General features: G+C 37.9%; 1 protein-coding gene across 1 annotated transcript in view; it reads left to right on the top strand.

Annotated features, from left to right (window-relative positions):
- Positions 1-18,614, top strand: part of MDFIC (MyoD family inhibitor domain containing) — an 87,674-nt gene that overhangs the window by 36,159 nt on the left and 32,901 nt on the right. The window contains exon 4 of the mRNA XM_040472185.1: positions 17,256-17,534. Within this exon, the coding sequence (XP_040328119.1) occupies positions 17,256-17,534 (279 nt within the window). The remainder of the gene's footprint in view (positions 1-17,255; positions 17,535-18,614) is intronic.

Genomic DNA, 18,614 nt, shown 5'->3' with positions numbered 1-18,614 from the left:
GGTTTGACTGGAGTGATGCTCCTGGTCAGACATTATAAAAGGGGCTTTGTATATGCAGAGAAGGTCAGATGTGAAGTCCTGTGATTTGGATTCTAATCCTGACCAAAACTCCTTAGCTTGGGATCACTGGGCAAAGTCACTTCATGCTCTCCACCTTCAGAATATGGACGGAAGGGAGGTACTCTCTTCTCTCACTACCTCTTGAGGTTAGTGCAGAGGCAAACATGAAAACCTAAGTGGAAATACATTGTTAACTCTAAGTTTCTAGATGCACATTTGTAATACGTAACAGTGACAGTAACTGGTACCCGGATTAGACTAAGAAGTGCAGGGCCATTTTGAGTTAGGCATTGGAAAGAATGGAACCTCTTCTTAATCCCATTTTCAGGCTGATCCCGAGATACTGAGCAAAGACCCAGGAAAGAAGTGGAGTTGTCTGGATTCTCCCATTGGTTAGCCAGGAGTTAGCAGGGGAGAGTCAAGTACACACAGCATGGCCTGTTGGTATGATCCTAAAACAAAAACAAAAACAAAAACAACCTAAAACACATCATCAGAGTTGCCTATAAAACCATGAGAAAATGAGACTCTGCACTGAAAAGGCCTCTCTTTATTTTAAAATGAATTTTCAGTTTTAAATATAATGAAATATCTCAGTCATAAACAAAAGATTACTTTTCTAGGAAAAGGATACTAATTTGCCCTTGATCCTGGTAATATCCCACTCTGTTAGTGTTTTGGTTAGTGGTTACCAATCAACTTATATGCTTAATAAATAGAACTCTGATTTTTCTTAACATTAAAGTAGCCCCTTTAGAAATGGGGAAAAATGAATATTGAAAACACCCATGAATGAACCGGGCTCAGCTTTAACGAGTGTTAACATTTTGCCACATTTTCTTAAAGTGTGTGTGTGTGTGTGTGTGTGTGTGTGTGTGATTGTTTTTTAAAAATCATGTTTAACACGGCAGATTGGACATACATATTCCATTCCCTTTAGAAATCCCACTTAAATGATTATAAATTAAAGATAATTTTACAGAGACAGAAATTTAAGGAAAGCAAGAACAGACCAGGAAATGACAGATCAGAGACGTTAAGAGTTTTCTGTAAGATGGAAAGTAGATGAGGAAATAACTGACTTTGTAGCACTGAGTAACCAAAACCTAAGTGTCAGTATGACACAATCTGGCACTGCCCCCAAAAGGCTCCAGATCTTGAGTCACCGAGGCTCTTGGGCTCCGGGGTGAACTTTGACGCCCAGAAGTGTGCTGGTTGGAAGTTCGCATACAGAAGGCTTAGACCATCAGATCTCTTCCCCTGCTGGAGTCCGAGTACCATATTATTCCCACTCTGACTCTCATAAGACACAAGAGAGGGATGCTCTGGGCAGTATAAACAAGGGAGGCTCCAGATTACAGGCACCTGGCACAGCACAGCACGGGAGTGAGTGGCATAGTGATCACAGGGTGCTCAGTGAAAATCAGCTGCCGGAAGGATGAGTCACAGTTACTGTCCCGGCCTCCTTTCCTCCTAAGCATTGATGGTCATGAACCAGATAGCACATACTGTATAGAGAAAATACTTATTTTCATATTGTTTTGTTCACTGGTTTTCCACTTTTGAAAAAAACAAGTCTTAATTTTACCCCTACTGGTTACCGTTGCTACAGCCCTGAGCTCCTGACATCTGGCCAAGAGCAGAGGGTTTGTGAACCTTGTGAAATTAGTAATCGTTGGCTGGAGGTGGACAGCTCAATCACTACTGTCACTCCCCCTGGTTAACCTGGCTCCCAACCAATGGTCCTATTTAAGTGTCCTACCTTCCACCCTCTCAGACTCCTTTCTCTAGAAAAAGATGACATTTGAATACTTACCTTTATAGATATTATCTAGATGATATAGATTCCGAATTATAAGGCCCTAACAACATGGGTGCTTACGTTGGTATTTTCCAGTTTGTTTTATGCATATATCATATGCCATGTTTACATTGTTTCTCTACATGTGGAAAATGAATCCTGGGCCTATATTCTTGTAATATTAAAGTTAAAGAATGTCCCTTAGAGATCAGTGTGTTCAACCTCTGTGGGTTCTGTGTTTTGTTTGTTTCAGCTGGCAAATTGAAGCATAAAGAGGTAAACAGTTTATCTAGCGAGACTCAGGTAGTTGGTGGCAGAAATGGGCTAAAATTTTTGAGAATGGTATTTGATTATCAATGAGAATATATAGTTAGCTCTTGCAGTTTGTAAACTACAGTGTGGGATTTGCAAGGCTAAATTTTTCCTCAAGTTTTCATTTAAATTCTACTTAGTTAACATACAGTGCAATATTAGTTTCTGGTGTACAATATAGTGATTCATTGCTTCCGTACAATGCCCAGTGCTCATTACAAGTGCCCTCCTTAATCCCCATCACCTCTTGAACCCACTCCCCTCCCTCCTCCCTTCTGGTAACCATCAGTTGGTTCTCTAAAGTTATAAGTCTGTTTCTTGGTTTGCCTCCCTCTCTTTTTCCCCCCTTTGCTTATTTCTTTCCTTAAATTCCACATATGAGTGAAATCCTATGGCATTTGTCTTTTAAATGCTATATTAATTGAAAATAATTGCTAGAAATTAATGGGGATTTTAAAGACCCCAGGTAGATAAACTTATTCAACTGACTGTCCATTTGCCCATTTTGTTCTCCCTTAAGAGTTTGAAATCATGATAAAAATTGCTCTTGGTAAGCTCTCTACTGATCTGTGACTCCTGTATTAGAGTTAGGATTCTCCAGTGTGGCGCACAAGGCAACAGCTATGAGACTCGCTGGAGGAGTTTGTTTTTGAAACCACACAAGATATTCCTGAAGGGTATATGTTGCTCAAATAAACTTCTGTGGAGTTGGAAAAAGATTGAGAAATACTGCTAGAGAATTATATTTTGAGTAAAGGAATCAGATTTTGAAAATTGGAATAAATAGGAAGAGGACTACAAAATCGGAATGACAGTCTCCTTTCTAAAATCTGAGCAGATTCCTAAGAACAGTAGCAAGATTCTCCCACAACCATTCATTTCACTATCCGAGAACATGGAATAATTCCTGCTAGTCTCTCCAGCCCCAGAACAATTTTCATCCACTTTAAATATAAATAGATTTGTACATTTCAGAGAAATTGATGTATGTGTTTCTTTCTTAGAAAGTAATTAGAGGATAAGATTTCTATAAATGTTTCCTAATATTCCAAATTGTAGTTGTATATATACAGTTGATGGCCCCTTTTTGTAACATCCTCAGAAGTCTTTTCCTGGGGGTATCTTGATTCACAGTAAAGTATCTAAGTCAACTTCTGGTCAGTTTTATTGAGAGTGGTCTTATAAGTAAATAATTTACTATTGTAATGGCTTATAGGTAAAGAAGCAGAATATCTGGAAGAATATTGCCAGGAATTGTTGATGGAAGCATTCTATGATTTTTCTGATGTATTTATTAATGTTTATCCTTTGAATGAGGCAATACATACTTTGTCCAAAGGACTGTGTGAGTGTCCTCTAGCCACACTGGCTTCCCAGCAGGTCAGCAGATGTGCTGAGCCCTGTTCTGTTGCGGAGCTTTGCACGTGTCGTTAGGTTGGCCCAGAACCCTGGAACTCTCCGCGAGGCCTTCTTCCCCTTCAGGCCTTTGGTGAAATGCTGTTCCTAGCTATCCTAAGCAAAACAGTTTCACTTGTTATTCTAATAGTAGTATTTTTCCTTCATAGCAAGTACCATGATTTCAAGTTGTATATTTTGTTTATTATGTACATGTCTCATGTCTTTTTATTCAGCTCTACTTGACTAGTCTTAGCACTGTGCCTGATACATAGATGTTCCATAAGTATTTGGACACATAAAGAAAACAGAATTCTGTATATCACGGGCACTTCACCCACTCTTAATCTTCAGGTGCTAAGATCTGTCGTTGTTTTTTACTGTTTGTGGGTTTTTATCTACTGCTGGAAGACGGAGCAACATTCTTCGGAATGTTAATGAAATTAATATGAGGTCTATGGTGATGAATAAATTTGACATTCTCATTTTCCCATTTCATTTGAATGATAGCTCATAACTGGCCTTGTAAATAACACAGTGTGTGTGGGCTGTTACAGGGTGTTAGGGTTGTTATCTGGGTTAAGTAGAACTCAAATTATATCAGAGAGGTATGGGGAAAGGCAAACATGCTTGTTTTCCTTGTTTACTTTTCTAGGTAAGAAATGCGTACTTAAGGTTTTATTTTACTGGATTGAAATTGGGAGCTGTGGAATGAATATTATTGTCTGTCATTGCTTCATTGATTTTTCTAAGTGACTACTTTTTGAGGTACTGTAACACATCTTCAGAAGCGCTGGGCACTTGAATGTAGCATTTAGTAAATGCTCATTGAGTGACTGACAGAATGAATGATATGTCTCTTGCTACGGAGGAGCGTATCTACAGTCTGGGGGAAAGGGCAGACCTTTAAACGGATGTTGGTCTGCAGGAGAGAAGAAGGGAGCTTTACTTTTAGTTTGGGGCCCACTGTCCACCAATGAAACCTGAGGGACATCTCCTGGAAGGAAGGGTTTTTTTGTTTTTTGTTTTTTTTTAATATATTCTTAAAGAGATGGTAAGAAAGAGCACTTTTTCTTTCAAGGGCTGTCATCATCTCGAGATGTGATGTTTGGAGCTGTTTCAGAGAGTCTTGTAACTCTGAGGAGAAGAGTCGGATGGGAAAGTTGGCATGCCGAGGATGGCAGTGAAAATACAGAACCTGTGAAATTAGTATTAATTAGAGCCACGCTGCCTTCAGATTTCTTGTTATGCAAGATAATAAATATCTCTTAGCTTTGTAAGGGCAAGGCATTTGTAAATTTTGTAAAATCTCTTCTGCCTGGAACAGTGGCTGGCACTGTAGTATGTACTTGCCAAGTATTTTATAATATATTTAAGTTAGTTTGTCGCCAAAGGTACCCTGAAGGATTTAGTGGATTTTAATGGTAAAATCCAAGGAAGAAATGCTCTCGATCTTGTTAATCTTTAAATGTGGTTAATGAGTTTGTTCCTCTGTGCTCATGTTGGGGTAACATTTCATTCCCATAGAGGTTAAAATAGTCTTGATACACTGGTGAAGACAAGAATCTAAAATTCACATTCCTCAAATCTGGCTCCAAAAATGTGAAGTAGCCCTGTAACAGGGTGGGGAGCGGGGGCGAAATTTCATCTTAGGAGAAGACAAGTTGAGAATGAGGAAATAGTGTTATTTTTTACCTAGTCCTTTCCATATTGAAACCTTTCTATTATGTTTAACCTGTGATCTGTTGCTCACGTGTAAAAAAGAATTTAAAATTCGTATGTGTGAATCTGCCTCCACAGGTTTGGAAAACTTCACTGCACTGTTTTTCTGAAAATTGTTTTCAGTTGCGGGGGATAAGCAACTAGTTTATTACTTCCTTATGGAGGAAGCTCTCCAGGATCTCCCCTAGGAGTTGGACATGATCGTTAGGGCCATTCCAGTCTTAGAGTCAATTCTGAGAACTTTGGATTCCTAAATCTTTAAATTAGATCAGAGAGAGCATCACCTGTAATGAGAACTGTTCTTAGAATGAAAGCACAGAGGTTTCCTTGTCTCGGACCCTATCTTCAAGGAATTTATTGAAGAGTGGAAAGCTATCCCAATAACAAATACTCACCCGTGAACTTTGAGGGTTATGACCTATATTAAAGCTCTGGGGAATAACAGTGGAATTTACTTTTTTTCTGATTTACCTTGTATAAGCTAACCAGAAATAAATTTCTTTTTAAATGTTCAGTTAGCAGTGCATCGTTTCCTCTACCTGATTCCCTGTCTTCTAACTGGAACTTCACTTGCAATTCTGCTGCTCCAACCTCAAAGAGATACGAGTTTTACTTGTACATTAAGTTGGATTTACTGTTATTAAAGGGCAGGGAGAAAACTTTCAGATATATAATTTGGTACTGACTTTTTAAGCTGTTTTCAGGAAGGTCACTTAACTAGTATTTTTGATGCATTTCCCTACACATTGTATGATATCTGTAACTGAATCTTTAATTCCCTTGTTATAACGGAGAATTTCTTGAATCCTTGCTATAGCTCCACCATCCTTATATTATGCTTTTACAGCAATTCCCTAGACTCGTGAAGGTGAAGGATGAAGTTTATAATGGTATTGAATACCAAACTGTTGCTTGATTTATTCAGGAAGGTTGTTACATACTGGGATCAAGTGACAGCTTAAAAGCTAGTATAATTCATCATCATCAGTTAATTTTCACTGGGTGTCCACTGGGTGCTGAACACTGTACATGGCTCTTTGTCAGCAGGTATGTGCCTGATAAGGTTGATGGACCTCTAAGAAGACGGAATCTTGTCTTTAAGGCACTTGCTGTATAATCAAAGGCAAGTCAGCAAATGCCCAGTGTTAAGCTCTGTATACAAAATGTGTGTAACTAAAAGTACTTTATTTTTTGAACGGTTCTTGTCAGTAAATTGAGGTCCTGCTCTCATTAATAGCCATACTGGCACCAGAAGAAAGTGGGTGATGTTGGATGGATCAAGATTAGGTGTCAGTTATGGTGCAGTCTCTGCTTGACCAGCACATATTTATGTGTGTGTCTACATACAGATACTTTTTGTTTCCGTGCATATGGATTCAGGATATTCTTAATGAGATCCAATTATCCTTTCAACAAACACATGTGGACTCCACCTGTCCCTAATGAGAGATGAATCAAAGTCACATTCAGATGATGCATCTAGAGCTAGTGTCATATGGTCATTGTTCTGCACACCTCTGGGTGATATTTATTCCTTCTTTGACATGGTTCAGAAATGTGATCTCAAATCAAATTTGGATTTAGCTCCTCATGGTCTTGCGACTTATGTTTGAAAACAAATCTAACTGTATGATGGTAAAGGAAGTACAGGGCAGCTGTAGTGTAAACTCTCAAGTACAGTACTGATCTGGGGAATGTCCGTGTCAGTCTGGTGAGGGATAGTACAGAAGCATCTCTTTATTGAATGTTTCCCTTGACCTTGGCCTGGGTTCTGTAGGCAGTAGATGTTCTTACTCCAGGATCATCTGCTAAGAAGATTTCCCTTGTTGGGTGTCCCTCATGGCCCTTTCCTCAAGGAAGGGCTTCGAGGAGGATTCCTTTGTTAGGGATTTTAGCAGTTCTCTTCTTGTTAACAAGGACTTAGATTCAGGGATTGCCTTTTGGTGGAACTGTCACAAGCCTTTATTTTCTAAGCTAGAGATTTTTCTAGCAATGTAATTTCTTTAACATCTTTGTTATTTATCAATATCCTTTTGGGGGAGGTGATGGGGTAAGACTTCATTTTCTGGTAACTGGCATCAAAAGTTGGTTGAATAATCTTTGACTCTGGTCCCTTGACCTGCCATCTGTGTTTTTGAGCTCTGATCTCCTCCTGTCTCTGTGTACTGGCTTGCCGTCACTAGCTCTTTCTGTGGTTGGTGAGGCTTGACCCCGTGGTCGCTCCTTCCTCAGGCTGTATCCCTCGTGAATGAGTTATGTGAACTACTGAGAGGCAGTGAGTGCGGGAGGCACTGGAGCTGGGAGTCTCAAGCCTTTCTTGAGATCAGCACACTCAATTTTGACTGAATACATAATTTGGTTGCTGAAATCCAGTTACCATGTATGACTCTCTGAACTCTAGTGGTCCCTCCTCACTGGCTACTAAGGCTCTTGCTTAGGGTTGTATGTCTGTGAATTGCACCAAGGCAAGTAGAGGCCAAAACCTATTCTTCGTCTACTCATTCAGGTATGCAATCAGGCAAGGAAGGCTTTTGAAATTTGTGCAGAGGGGAGCACCTGTTTGGATTTCCCACAATAGCAAATTTATATGTGTGTTGCTGGCTTTGTTTGTGTTGCTTGAAGGTAAAAGGAGCTCCCTTGAATGAAGCTGCCTGCTTTCTCCAGGTGGCTGTTACCATGGCCAGTTAGAATGGAGTTTATTGTTTTATTGCAGCAGCTACTGAAGGCCATAAGAAGTCCGATATACCAATTTGTGAGTTTTCTGCAGAGTACTCCAAAGCTCCAGCCTCAGTATGCACATGATTTCTGTTCTAAGAACTGATGGCTACTCACTTCAATGCACTACTTTGCTACTGGTTCACAGTGACTACTGATTTTCTAGGGTAGGATGTACTGATTCTCATCTTCCCCATTCTTGGCTTTACTTAACTAGTTTCACACTTTAATAGCCTACTCTTGATGCAGTTTTTTATACTGGATCAGAGTTCTTGGTTTCAAGGTTCTTTTTTTTTTTTTTCAAGGTTCTTTTGACTTGTGTCCTTGCCTTACTGGAGAGCCCTCATCCCATGGAGGAGGGCTAAAGTCACTTGAAGGCAGGGATGATCCAGGACCTATGTCAGAAAGCAATTCTGCATCTACCCAAGTGTGTCAATGTGTATCTTCAGTTGAAGCCTAAGAGTGCTGCATGCTTCTTAATGGGAGGTGTTCTTGCATGCTTTGTGGTCCTTGAAATCTGTAATTAGTATATAAAACCTCAGGATGGATTCTGGAGTGTCAGATATGTGGGGTTTTCAGTGTGTACTTCCCTTAGTTGTTACCAACACTAATTTTACTGCAGTGTACGTTGTTTGAAGTTTGTAGATGCTGCATGTGGTTAAATAAGGTATTTCTGGTATGTTAAAGATATGTGAATGTGTCCTATTCCATTGTGATAGATAATCAGGTGCTGTTATTAATTTTTATTTTTTTAATGTTTATTTTTGAGAGAGACAGACAGAGACAGAGTCTGAGTGTAAGCTGGAGAAGGGCAGAGAAAGGGAGACACAGAATCCCAAGCAGGCTCCAGGCTCTGAGATGTCAGCACAGAGCCCCACATAGGGCTTGAACTCACAAACCATGAATCATGACCTGAGGTGAAGCTGGATGCTCAACCGACTGAGCCACCCAGGTGCCTCAATAATCAGGTGCTTTTAAAATGATTACTTATAAACATGGTATTAATAATTTTTTTTTAAAAATCTTTTTCCTTAAACCTATGGTGAAACACCAACAAGGTCAAAGAAATATTTAACTTATGGTCTGAAGGTTGAAGTATGAGTAGTTGTTCTCTGATACTTGTCTTCCTACTGTTTTCAGAATTCCAATTCTGAAACATAACACAATTATAGGATTTTTCAAACTTCTGCTTGCCCAATAATTGTTTTTTTTTCTTAAACCAAAGAAGTGCCTTTTATAACTTAAAAAACAAAAAACAATAAAATTTTAGGATGTAAAATAGATTTCTGGAAGAATATGACTTTGTGTTGCCTTTTTATTTGTATGTTTTCTCTCCTACAAGAAAAGGCTGCTTAGGCGATATATATATATTTTTTTTTAAAAAAATTTTTAACGTTTATTTATTTTTGAGACAGAGACAGAGCATGAACGGGGGAGGGTCAGAGAGAGGGAGACACAGAATCTGAAACAGGCTCCAGGCTCTGAGCTGTCAGCACAGAGCCCGACGCGGGGCTCGAACTCACGGACCACGAGATCATGATCTGAGCCGAAGTCGGCCGCTTAACCGACTGAGCCACCCAGGCGCCCCTATATATTTTTTAAATGTAAGTAGATAGGCACTTTTTTTTTTAGATATGTATCATATAGTTGCAATAATTATAAGCAGAGGATATTCGATCAGTTGAATCAAATGGTAGAAATACCTGAAAACATAGGGATACCTACCGTAGCAGAACGACCCCATCTTCACTATGGGATTATATCAGAAGACCGTGTGATCTGTTAGTACATAAATAAAGCTTGTAGGTAACAATCCATAATGAAACTTGCTAACTTAAACTGAAAAATATTCTGTTCTCAAATGTACGAGTGGTGGGCTCATGTTATCCACGTAAGTTAGCTAGAATCCATGATGTGTAAGAGCTGGCATAAAGTAAGGCCAAATATGTCATTCATTTGGGGATGGAAACAAGCATTCAAGAAAAGCTACACTTGGAGGGAATACAATAAAAATTGTTTATTCATTGGCTTACTGCTGGGGACTTTTCAGTAAAACATGTAAATCTTAAAATGCCAATGATTTTCCTTATTTTTTAATATATTTTTCAATCAAGTCATTATTCTTTCTGAACAATGAAAGATACTGTGTATTTTTTTTGAAACTGTTATTTCATAAAAAGGTCTTGCATTGATTTATAGGGGGAAAAACCCCTAGTAACAGAATTTAAAAAAAAAAAAAGCCTAATAGTAAATCAGAAAGAAATGATAGGAAAATTATGTAGGGAAGAGTAAGGAAAGAGAGTAACTGTGGTACGAAACTGGAAAGTGCTAATAAAGTGTCCATACCCATGAGGACCTGTCACTTTATCTCATTTTGCTAGTGAGGGGCCTCATGCCCAGGGAGATGAAGTACCTTTCTCAAGCTTACAGAACTGGGAAATACTGACTCTAGAATTCAACCCCTCATGAGTCTCACTGAAAACCTATCTTCCCACCATCTGCTAGAGCCAGTGTCTCATTTGAGGAAAACAGTAGCAATTGTGTACAAATTGCTCCTGATGTAAAGGTGACCAATTTGTCCCGGTTCACCTGTCTTGTTTTAAAAACTAAGAGTTCTGCATCCCAGCACCTCCCTTAGTCCTGACCAAATGGGATGGTGGTCACTCTACTGGATTTCCTACCAGCCATGGTGAGGCTAAAAATGGTCTTTGAGCAGCAGAGTAATGCTGGGAGACTTTCCCTGCAGAACTGCATGATGCACGACTATCCCTCAGTAATAACTGGCTTCTGCATGGTAAAGCTAGCTCGTCTGCTGTCTTCTAAGACAAACCCCAGGCTGTGGGTTTGACAGTGGTCTTTCTACTGCTACTAATGTACTGTTTCTTTCTAGTGAAATGTGGTATCTTTTAAGTCATTTGGGCTAGGGGCAGTTCATATATATGTATTTAGAATTTGCGTTGTTGTTAATAGGATTTGATAGAAGCTGTAATGTTTGGTAACATTGTTTATAACAGCGAGTCCCAGCATTAATCCCATGACTGAATAAAAGTTTATTTCTTATGGAACAGTATAAGATGAGCATACTAGGTCAGTGAGAGGCTCTTCTCCCTGCTGCCATGCAGATTCCTTCTGTTTGTTTTCTCCAAAATGCCTAAGATATTTCCCACTGCTGTGGTCAAAGCTGGGTTGCTGGCTAGTGCAAGAAAGAAGAGTATAGAGGACACACCCAGGGCTTAGGCCCAGGCCTGGAAGTGGCGGAAATAATTTCTGCTCTCATTCTTTCAGAGTGAACATGGATATATGGCTGAACTGAACTGCAAGGAAGACTGGGAAATGGGTTAGCCAAGAACCCGGGACAATGGGGAGCATGGAATTGGGGAAAAGCTAGCAGTCCTCCCTCCTTTGAGCAATTCTTCATTATGGTTAAGGACTTTCTTAATGATTGATTCTCCAAACAACTTGTCAAGTTTTATCCTTTTGTTTGGGAAGTATTTGCAACCCCTACCACTGATAAGTGATGAATTACTGTTAAAAATGCTTTCATCATAAGAGTCTCTTCCATCTTGTCCATTTCAAATTGCGGAGAGAGAATTTGATTGGGCTTCTCAAACCGATCAGTGTTCCAAAAAGGACACAATTGCAAAATATATTTCACTATGTTAATATATACATTAACTAAAATGAAGATGGAAAATATAACACGTGATGAAAAAGTTCAGAGGCTAAAGAGATAAGTCAGAATTTTCAGAAAGACCTTGGGTGGGGAGGGGGGGCAGAGAACTAAGGAAACAGGTAGAAAATGCCAGAAGCTTTCAGACTGTGTAAGGGCTAAGATGCTGGGTCTATCTAGGGTACACTGAGAAAGGCTTGTATGAAGCTGAGGAACAGAGTTAGCCATTATTTTAACTTTTGTTTTAGTTGATTTTAGCCTAAATCTTACATTATAACAAAGATAATTCTATCACATTAGTGCATCTCGAAGAGATTTTTTAAGCTATTGGGTATTGACGCGTATTACATGTATATACAATAAAACACCACTTTATTTATATATAATCTCTACTATTTTAGTATGTGTGCACATGTGCATGTTTGTCTCTGTCTCATAGTGACCATGGAGTTACATAATATTGGGCATCCAGAAAAGCTTTGTCACCTATCTCTGGGAAGAGTAAATTCAGTTTATACCAAGTCACCCCCTAACAATATTCTATTTTGATAATTTTGTTACAATTTTAAATCCTAAGCATTTAACTTTTTTTCATATGCATACAACCACCATTTAAAGTGGGCAAGTGGTATGAGAATTCTTTTGTAATTTTATTAAATCTGATTTGTGCAAGAGACCAGTGACTGAAGAGGTCTTGCACATGCTAATAGATTATATGCTATAACAAAATGTTGCTTTATATTGCCACTCAGGCAGCTACAGTTGCAAGTGTAGTTATTACTTGCTGCAATATCACCCAGTTTCAAAAAAATTATCAAAAGAAGTTCATGCTATTGACTCATTACTCCCATATTTATTATTCTTATTGAAAATCACTAGATTTAATTCTATTGGTTTCCTCCCTGATTGAAAACATTCGAACCTAGAAAGCACAGTATTTCTTAAGACATTTGTAACTATTCATCACGGATATTAAAATTACAATCATGCGGCATTGTGTGAGCACTGGTAAAAAAAAAAAAAAAAAATTCTTTACACATATGGTAAGCGGGTGACCAATGCTATCCAGGTTTGAAGATGCTGAATGTTCATATAACTGGTATTTGAAATTTTGATGTGTATTGCATTAGTTACTGAATGTCAAGAATACATTTTTTTGCTCATATAGAGTAAGTTTAAAATGGGGTCTTTTGTAGAAGCACCCATCCTGTTTAGAATGATATAACAGATGCTGAATGTTCACATATCAAACAAAATGCCAGCTTTCTGTAGAAAAGAGGTGTCAAAAAGTTTCTTTGTACCTTTAACGCATGTGATTATGTAGTACAAAATGCAGAGTTTGTAAAATTTCTTGAATATACAGGCAAAAAAATGAATAATTCAAAACAACTCATAAGTTCTACATTCTATTGTCCCTTTATAACGCAGGCAGAAGATAGCAGTGCGCTCCCAATAGAGCTGAATTTGCACAAGTTACACCTCGGAAAATGCCAGATGGTCTATGGTCTACTTTTGAGAGCTGTCACATATGTAAAGATTTGAAAAAAGAAAGACAGCTGAATGAGAGCAGTGGATCATTAAAGGGAGAGTGAGGGTCCCTAGGCATCACTTGTGTTTTAAGAAGCATTGTGTCGTTCCCATATTACTGTGTTTTTTTTTTTTTTAAAGCCATACACAACTTTTACACAATAAGGAAAAGAAATCTATTTAAAGCCAAGTAGTTAGGGTTTAATCAATCAGATGTTTTTGTTCTTTGAGAATAAAATCCTGTTTCTGACTTGGTTTTGCTTAGAATTTGACTCTAAGATTCAAGTCACACCCATGAAAAATTAGCAGTGAACTTAAAATAAATGTTAATATAGCTAATATACCTAGGGTTTATCCATTTTTAATTTGACTTACATACTGTATGTATCTGCCCAAATCCTAAAACTAAGAAATTATTTTAATAAGAAAAAAACTATTACTATTAAAAAAACCAAACTGGCATAAAGAGATAATATTTGGTTACCTGACCATAATACAAACTATAGTTAAAATAATTAGAGGACAGTGAAACAAAAATGAATGTATTTTGATTTATCTGCCAACAGAAATAGATATCATTTTGAAGATTGAAATGTAGATAAATCATTAAGGATGTGTTTGAATACCACTTGAGCCATATCTGGTAATTTGCAAATAGTCAATTTTGATAGTAGAAAAAGGTCAGATCTGTCAGTTTGAGAATTTGGTGGCAAGACATAGTTGTCTTTTACCACCTTTTTAAAAAAAATTTACTTATTGGAATGTTTTAACTACTACATAGTAGTTTTAAATTTATCTTGGATTATGGACTGTTACAGGATATTTTTGGTTGGTAAGTCTCTTTAATATTGGTCAATTGGATATATTCAATTTAACCAAGCTCTCGGATTGCTTTTGAAATATTCTTTTCAGAGAAAACGTGGCCCAAACATTCCATTTATTTGGTGAAATTACTGGTAAGTGCTCTGAAAAGAACACCACAGTACGTTTGACTATCTTTTCTGGCATCCCTTTAAATACATATGCATAACTATGTGTGTTCAATAGCAGTCATTAGGGTGTCCTTCTAGTTGATACAAGTTACAGGAGCCGCAGATTAATCTCTAGATCAAATGATTGCACACTCATAAGAAATAGATCTACCTTTGCAGATGCCTTGTCGATATTTCTTAACAGAAGGGCATATATGGCTGCTAAACAGAGAAGTAAGTTTTTATTTCGTCAAGAGTAAGGAGAAAAACAAAATATTTTGATACATTTTACCACCATTACTTTACTTTTTAGACATTTTCCTTTATCACTGAAGAACTGAAAAACTTTAAGGGAGCTCATAGGTTAGTTTAATAAATCAGGTATTAATGTTAACAGATTTTGTACGAAAGCATGCTTTTGTTAAGTAAAAAGAAAAAGAATGTCTTTTTTCTTAAAATATGCACATTCATGAGTTAGCACGTTTTGATATGTTAAGATGTTTTTCTTCAAGAGACAGAGGATATGTGAACAGGAACGGAGGTAAACAATGTGTGCTAGAGATTTACTCAAATGCAAACTGTCTTTGTCAAAAATATATACCAAGTCTTAGCTAATCCCCAGAACACAGATAATCAGACATGGTCAATGCCACATATAATTGTGACTGCTTTGCATGCAATACTTTTCTCAATTGAAGAGTTCTTAGTATTCAGATGTAATATACATTTCATAACTGCTCATATTCATAAATGGAAAAGAAGATTAATTAAACCAGCACTTTTAGATTTGAAATTGCAGGAAATTATAAAATAGTAAAATTTTGGGAACAAATTGTTTTTGTTGGTGGTTTTTGCTGAAGTGCGATGATGGATAGCTTTGCTTAGGGGCTACTCAATCAAGGTGAATGTTGATTTTAATAATTTCATTATGTAACCAATGTAAAATAACACTGGGGGTGGGGGGGGTTAGGGCTCTTTAGCTACAAACACTAGATTCCATTTTGGCTAATTTAAATAGAAAATAAATGTATTAACATACAGGCCCTCCCAAGAGTTACACAGCCACACATCATTCCCATCTATTCAATGGGGCTTCTTTGTTGAAAACCCCACTGCTAGACTATCGGTTCATTGGTCTGATAGGAAGTGGACATCAGACACTGCACCCCACTGCCGAGACCAATAAATGCTTTCTACATGGTCTGTGCTGAGGGTTTCCACCTCTCTGGTGGAGGTGGCTGCCTTCTTGCATTGGCCATTCTGCATGTAAGTCATACTTGTGCTTAGAACTTAGGTCACATGCCTGCCCTTTAGCTGCAGAGGAGTCTAGGAATGGACTAGAGGAATTTACCAAAAATCCATGAGGGTGTTCAGAAATGCCAGGCAGCACCAATGATGAATAGTCATCCTGCTTTTTTTTATGATTCATTGTCCAAACAACCAATTAGTTTGTCCCTCCTTAGTGTCATGATGTTAAAATAGTCATATTTTTTCAATCTGAAAGGTTTTGCTTTTCATAGATAAGCATTTAATACACCCGTAATTTATTTGGTTAAGGAATACATGCCCTTAAATGTGTGCACACATTTATATTGGGAACTCTCTCTGCTTATCCCCTGGTTTATGTGTCTGTGTCTGAACCATCAGCTCACTGCTTTAGCTCCTGTTGGTTTTGTGATAAGACTATATATGTAGTAAGTCAAATGCTGCAACCCTCATTTTCTTTCTGAAAATTTCTTTAGTGATGGTTGATTACTCTTCCTCATAAATTCTTGAATCAGCTTGTCAAGTTCCCTCAACAAGCCTGTTGTTTTATGGGAATTACACTAAATAAATAAATTGGGGAGAATTAACATTTATATGCTCTACAGTTAGTAGTATATTTTTTAATGTCCTTCAGTATTGTTTTATAATTTTTGCCAGAAAATCTTGCCCATTTTGTCCTAGCTTAATTCTTAACAGTGTTTTTCTTGGCTTTGTTTTTTGTTTGTTTGTTTGCGTTTTGTTTATGATATTGTGAAGAGTTCATTTTTTCTTGTATATTTGCTATTTGGTTTCTGTTGGCCTAGAGGAACCTTTTTTTATTTTAATAGGGTTGATCTTGTATATACCTTGTTAAATTCTTTGTGTTTCAAGATTTATAGTCTCCTAAATTTCCCCTAGAACATTCAAATTAGGTATAGGTCTCAAAAACATTTTTTTTCAGACCTGTTACTACTTTTTCATATTTATTGTTTTCGCCAGGACCTCTAGTGTAATGTCGAATAAGAGGGGTGAAGCTGGGCTGCCTTTTCTTGGTCTTGACCTAAATGGGAGTGTTTCTATAGTGCTGACATTTAACTCTGGCAGATGTGTTTTATCAGATTAAGGAAACTGTCTTCTATTCCTAACTTTTCATAAATGGTTTATTTTTATATCAAATTGAAGAATACATATAGAAAAGGTTTTCTTCTCCAGGATTTAAAATAAAATTGAAGGGGTGCCTGGCTGGCTCAGTCGGAAAAGCATGTGATTCTTGATCTCGGGTCCTGAGTTCAAGTGCCACATTGGGTGTAGAGATTACTTAAATAAATAACCTTTAAAAAAATGAAGTGAAATTGAAAAGAAAAACAACTATATTTCCTTCTCTATTGTCCAGCTTTGACACTTGAATTCATTGTTCTTTCCCTTTTCTCTCAAAAGACAATTACTTTAACCCATAATCAGAGATATTGAGATAATATTGCTGTTTCTAGCACCCTAAAGTGGGGCCTAGTATATAGAAGAAAAACATTTGCTGTTGATTGGGTGTGGAATAACTTTTTCAGATTTCCGACTTAAATTTTCTTAAAAAAACAAAAGTCTTTCCTGCTATTTTCCTATTCCTTGTGTCACGTCACTTCTGATGACCCTGTTCCCACTTTGCCTTTTGTACTAATTGTTTTCTCTGTGTCCATGTTAATTAATATTTCCTTTTTCTCCACCTTCCACTTTTTAGTACCACGGGCGAAACCCAGGGGGAAAAGAAAAAGTCTGTTACTGAATATATTTTGATGGTTTTCAAATATTTTTTTTAACTGGAAAAACTTTACCTGTTCTTTAGGCCAACCTCAGCGCCTGCCTCAGCTTCAAGCGTCCCTACAGGAGCCAAGTGAGGAGGAAGGCGGCAAGATAAAGAACGGCCCCACTAGTCTCAGCAACGGAAATGGAATTCACCACCACGGGGCCAAAAACGTATCTGCGGATAATCGAAGACTTTCAGCACCTGTTTCTAACAAAATGCATAGAAAAATTCAGTCCAGCTTGTCCGTCAACAGTGATATCAGTAAGAAGAGTAAAGTTAATGCTGTCTTTTCCCAAAAGACAGGCTCTTCACCTGAAGGTACATTTGAGATACATGCTTATTTTATTTGACCAGATGTAAAATCATATTCACCAATAACTACTTGATCAAGCAAACATGAATGAAGAATCTTGCTTATCTTTCAAACGGGAGTTTTGGTAAAACGCAACATCTGCCTAGGGAAACATAGGCTTGGAAAGGAAGTGTTAGCAACTGACATCCTGCTTTAGATTATTGTCTTCTAGAGTGAACAGTCAGGACTTTAAATAGAACTCCTATACCTATTTTTTTTAATACCACATCTGGACATATGAATGCAGCATTCTGGTGGTGTGTGCATGTGTTCTCTCTGTCCCTGATTCATTATGATGTCCTGTGGTTCAGAAATGACTTGCTTGTATTTTTGTCTTGCAAATCAGTTCTTAAATACGCCCAAGTAAAATGAGGAAAGGACTAGGTAATTTCCATCCTCTCACCAGGGATGGGCCCGGTGATCTGTTGCTTCACTGAGGAGCATCTTCCAGCCCCCGGTGTTGTCACCCCTCCAGGCCCACCTCATTGCCCATTCACTTTGGTCTGGTTGTGGCCTCTCCTCCCGCGGTACATGGGTGTTCTTTGACCTCTGGGGAATTACTGATTAGGTCTTCAATGTGCTTCATCCTGTCCTTGGCCAGGTTCAAGTCAGGTTAAATACTATGAACGTGAGAAAGCTTTTATTAGAACACAAACCCATCCGATGTTGGGTTTACAGCCCACAGACTCCTTTCATAAAAATGGCTTGCTGTGTTATATTTTGTTAGAGAAGAATAGCCTCCCTACCATGTGTAAGGTCCCAGATTTCACCCAGCCTATCCATGTTGTTCTATTCTTCCTCTTTCCTCTCCTTTTAGCAGTTCTTGGGGATCAAAAACCTCACATCTGCATTTTACATACAGATACAGGTATATATTTCCTCCTCTGGTTCAGATCTATATGTGATTCTCTTTTTCTAATTCCCCTTACCTTTCAATTTTAATTACCATGAAATTTTAAATAAGGCAAATTCTGTGGATGCCTCTGTGAAGTTGGCCATGCTTATTCATAGAGATAAATTGAGTTGTAAATAGGAAATTGTATTGA

The sequence above is a fragment of the Herpailurus yagouaroundi genome, unplaced genomic scaffold (assembly GCF_014898765.1).
Source record: "Herpailurus yagouaroundi ecotype Mexico unplaced genomic scaffold, PumYag 100, whole genome shotgun sequence".
Lineage (NCBI taxonomy): Eukaryota > Metazoa > Chordata > Mammalia > Carnivora > Felidae > Herpailurus > Herpailurus yagouaroundi.
The sequence above is the reverse complement of the archived record's forward strand: the minus strand, read 5'-3'. Positions and strand labels throughout refer to the sequence as shown.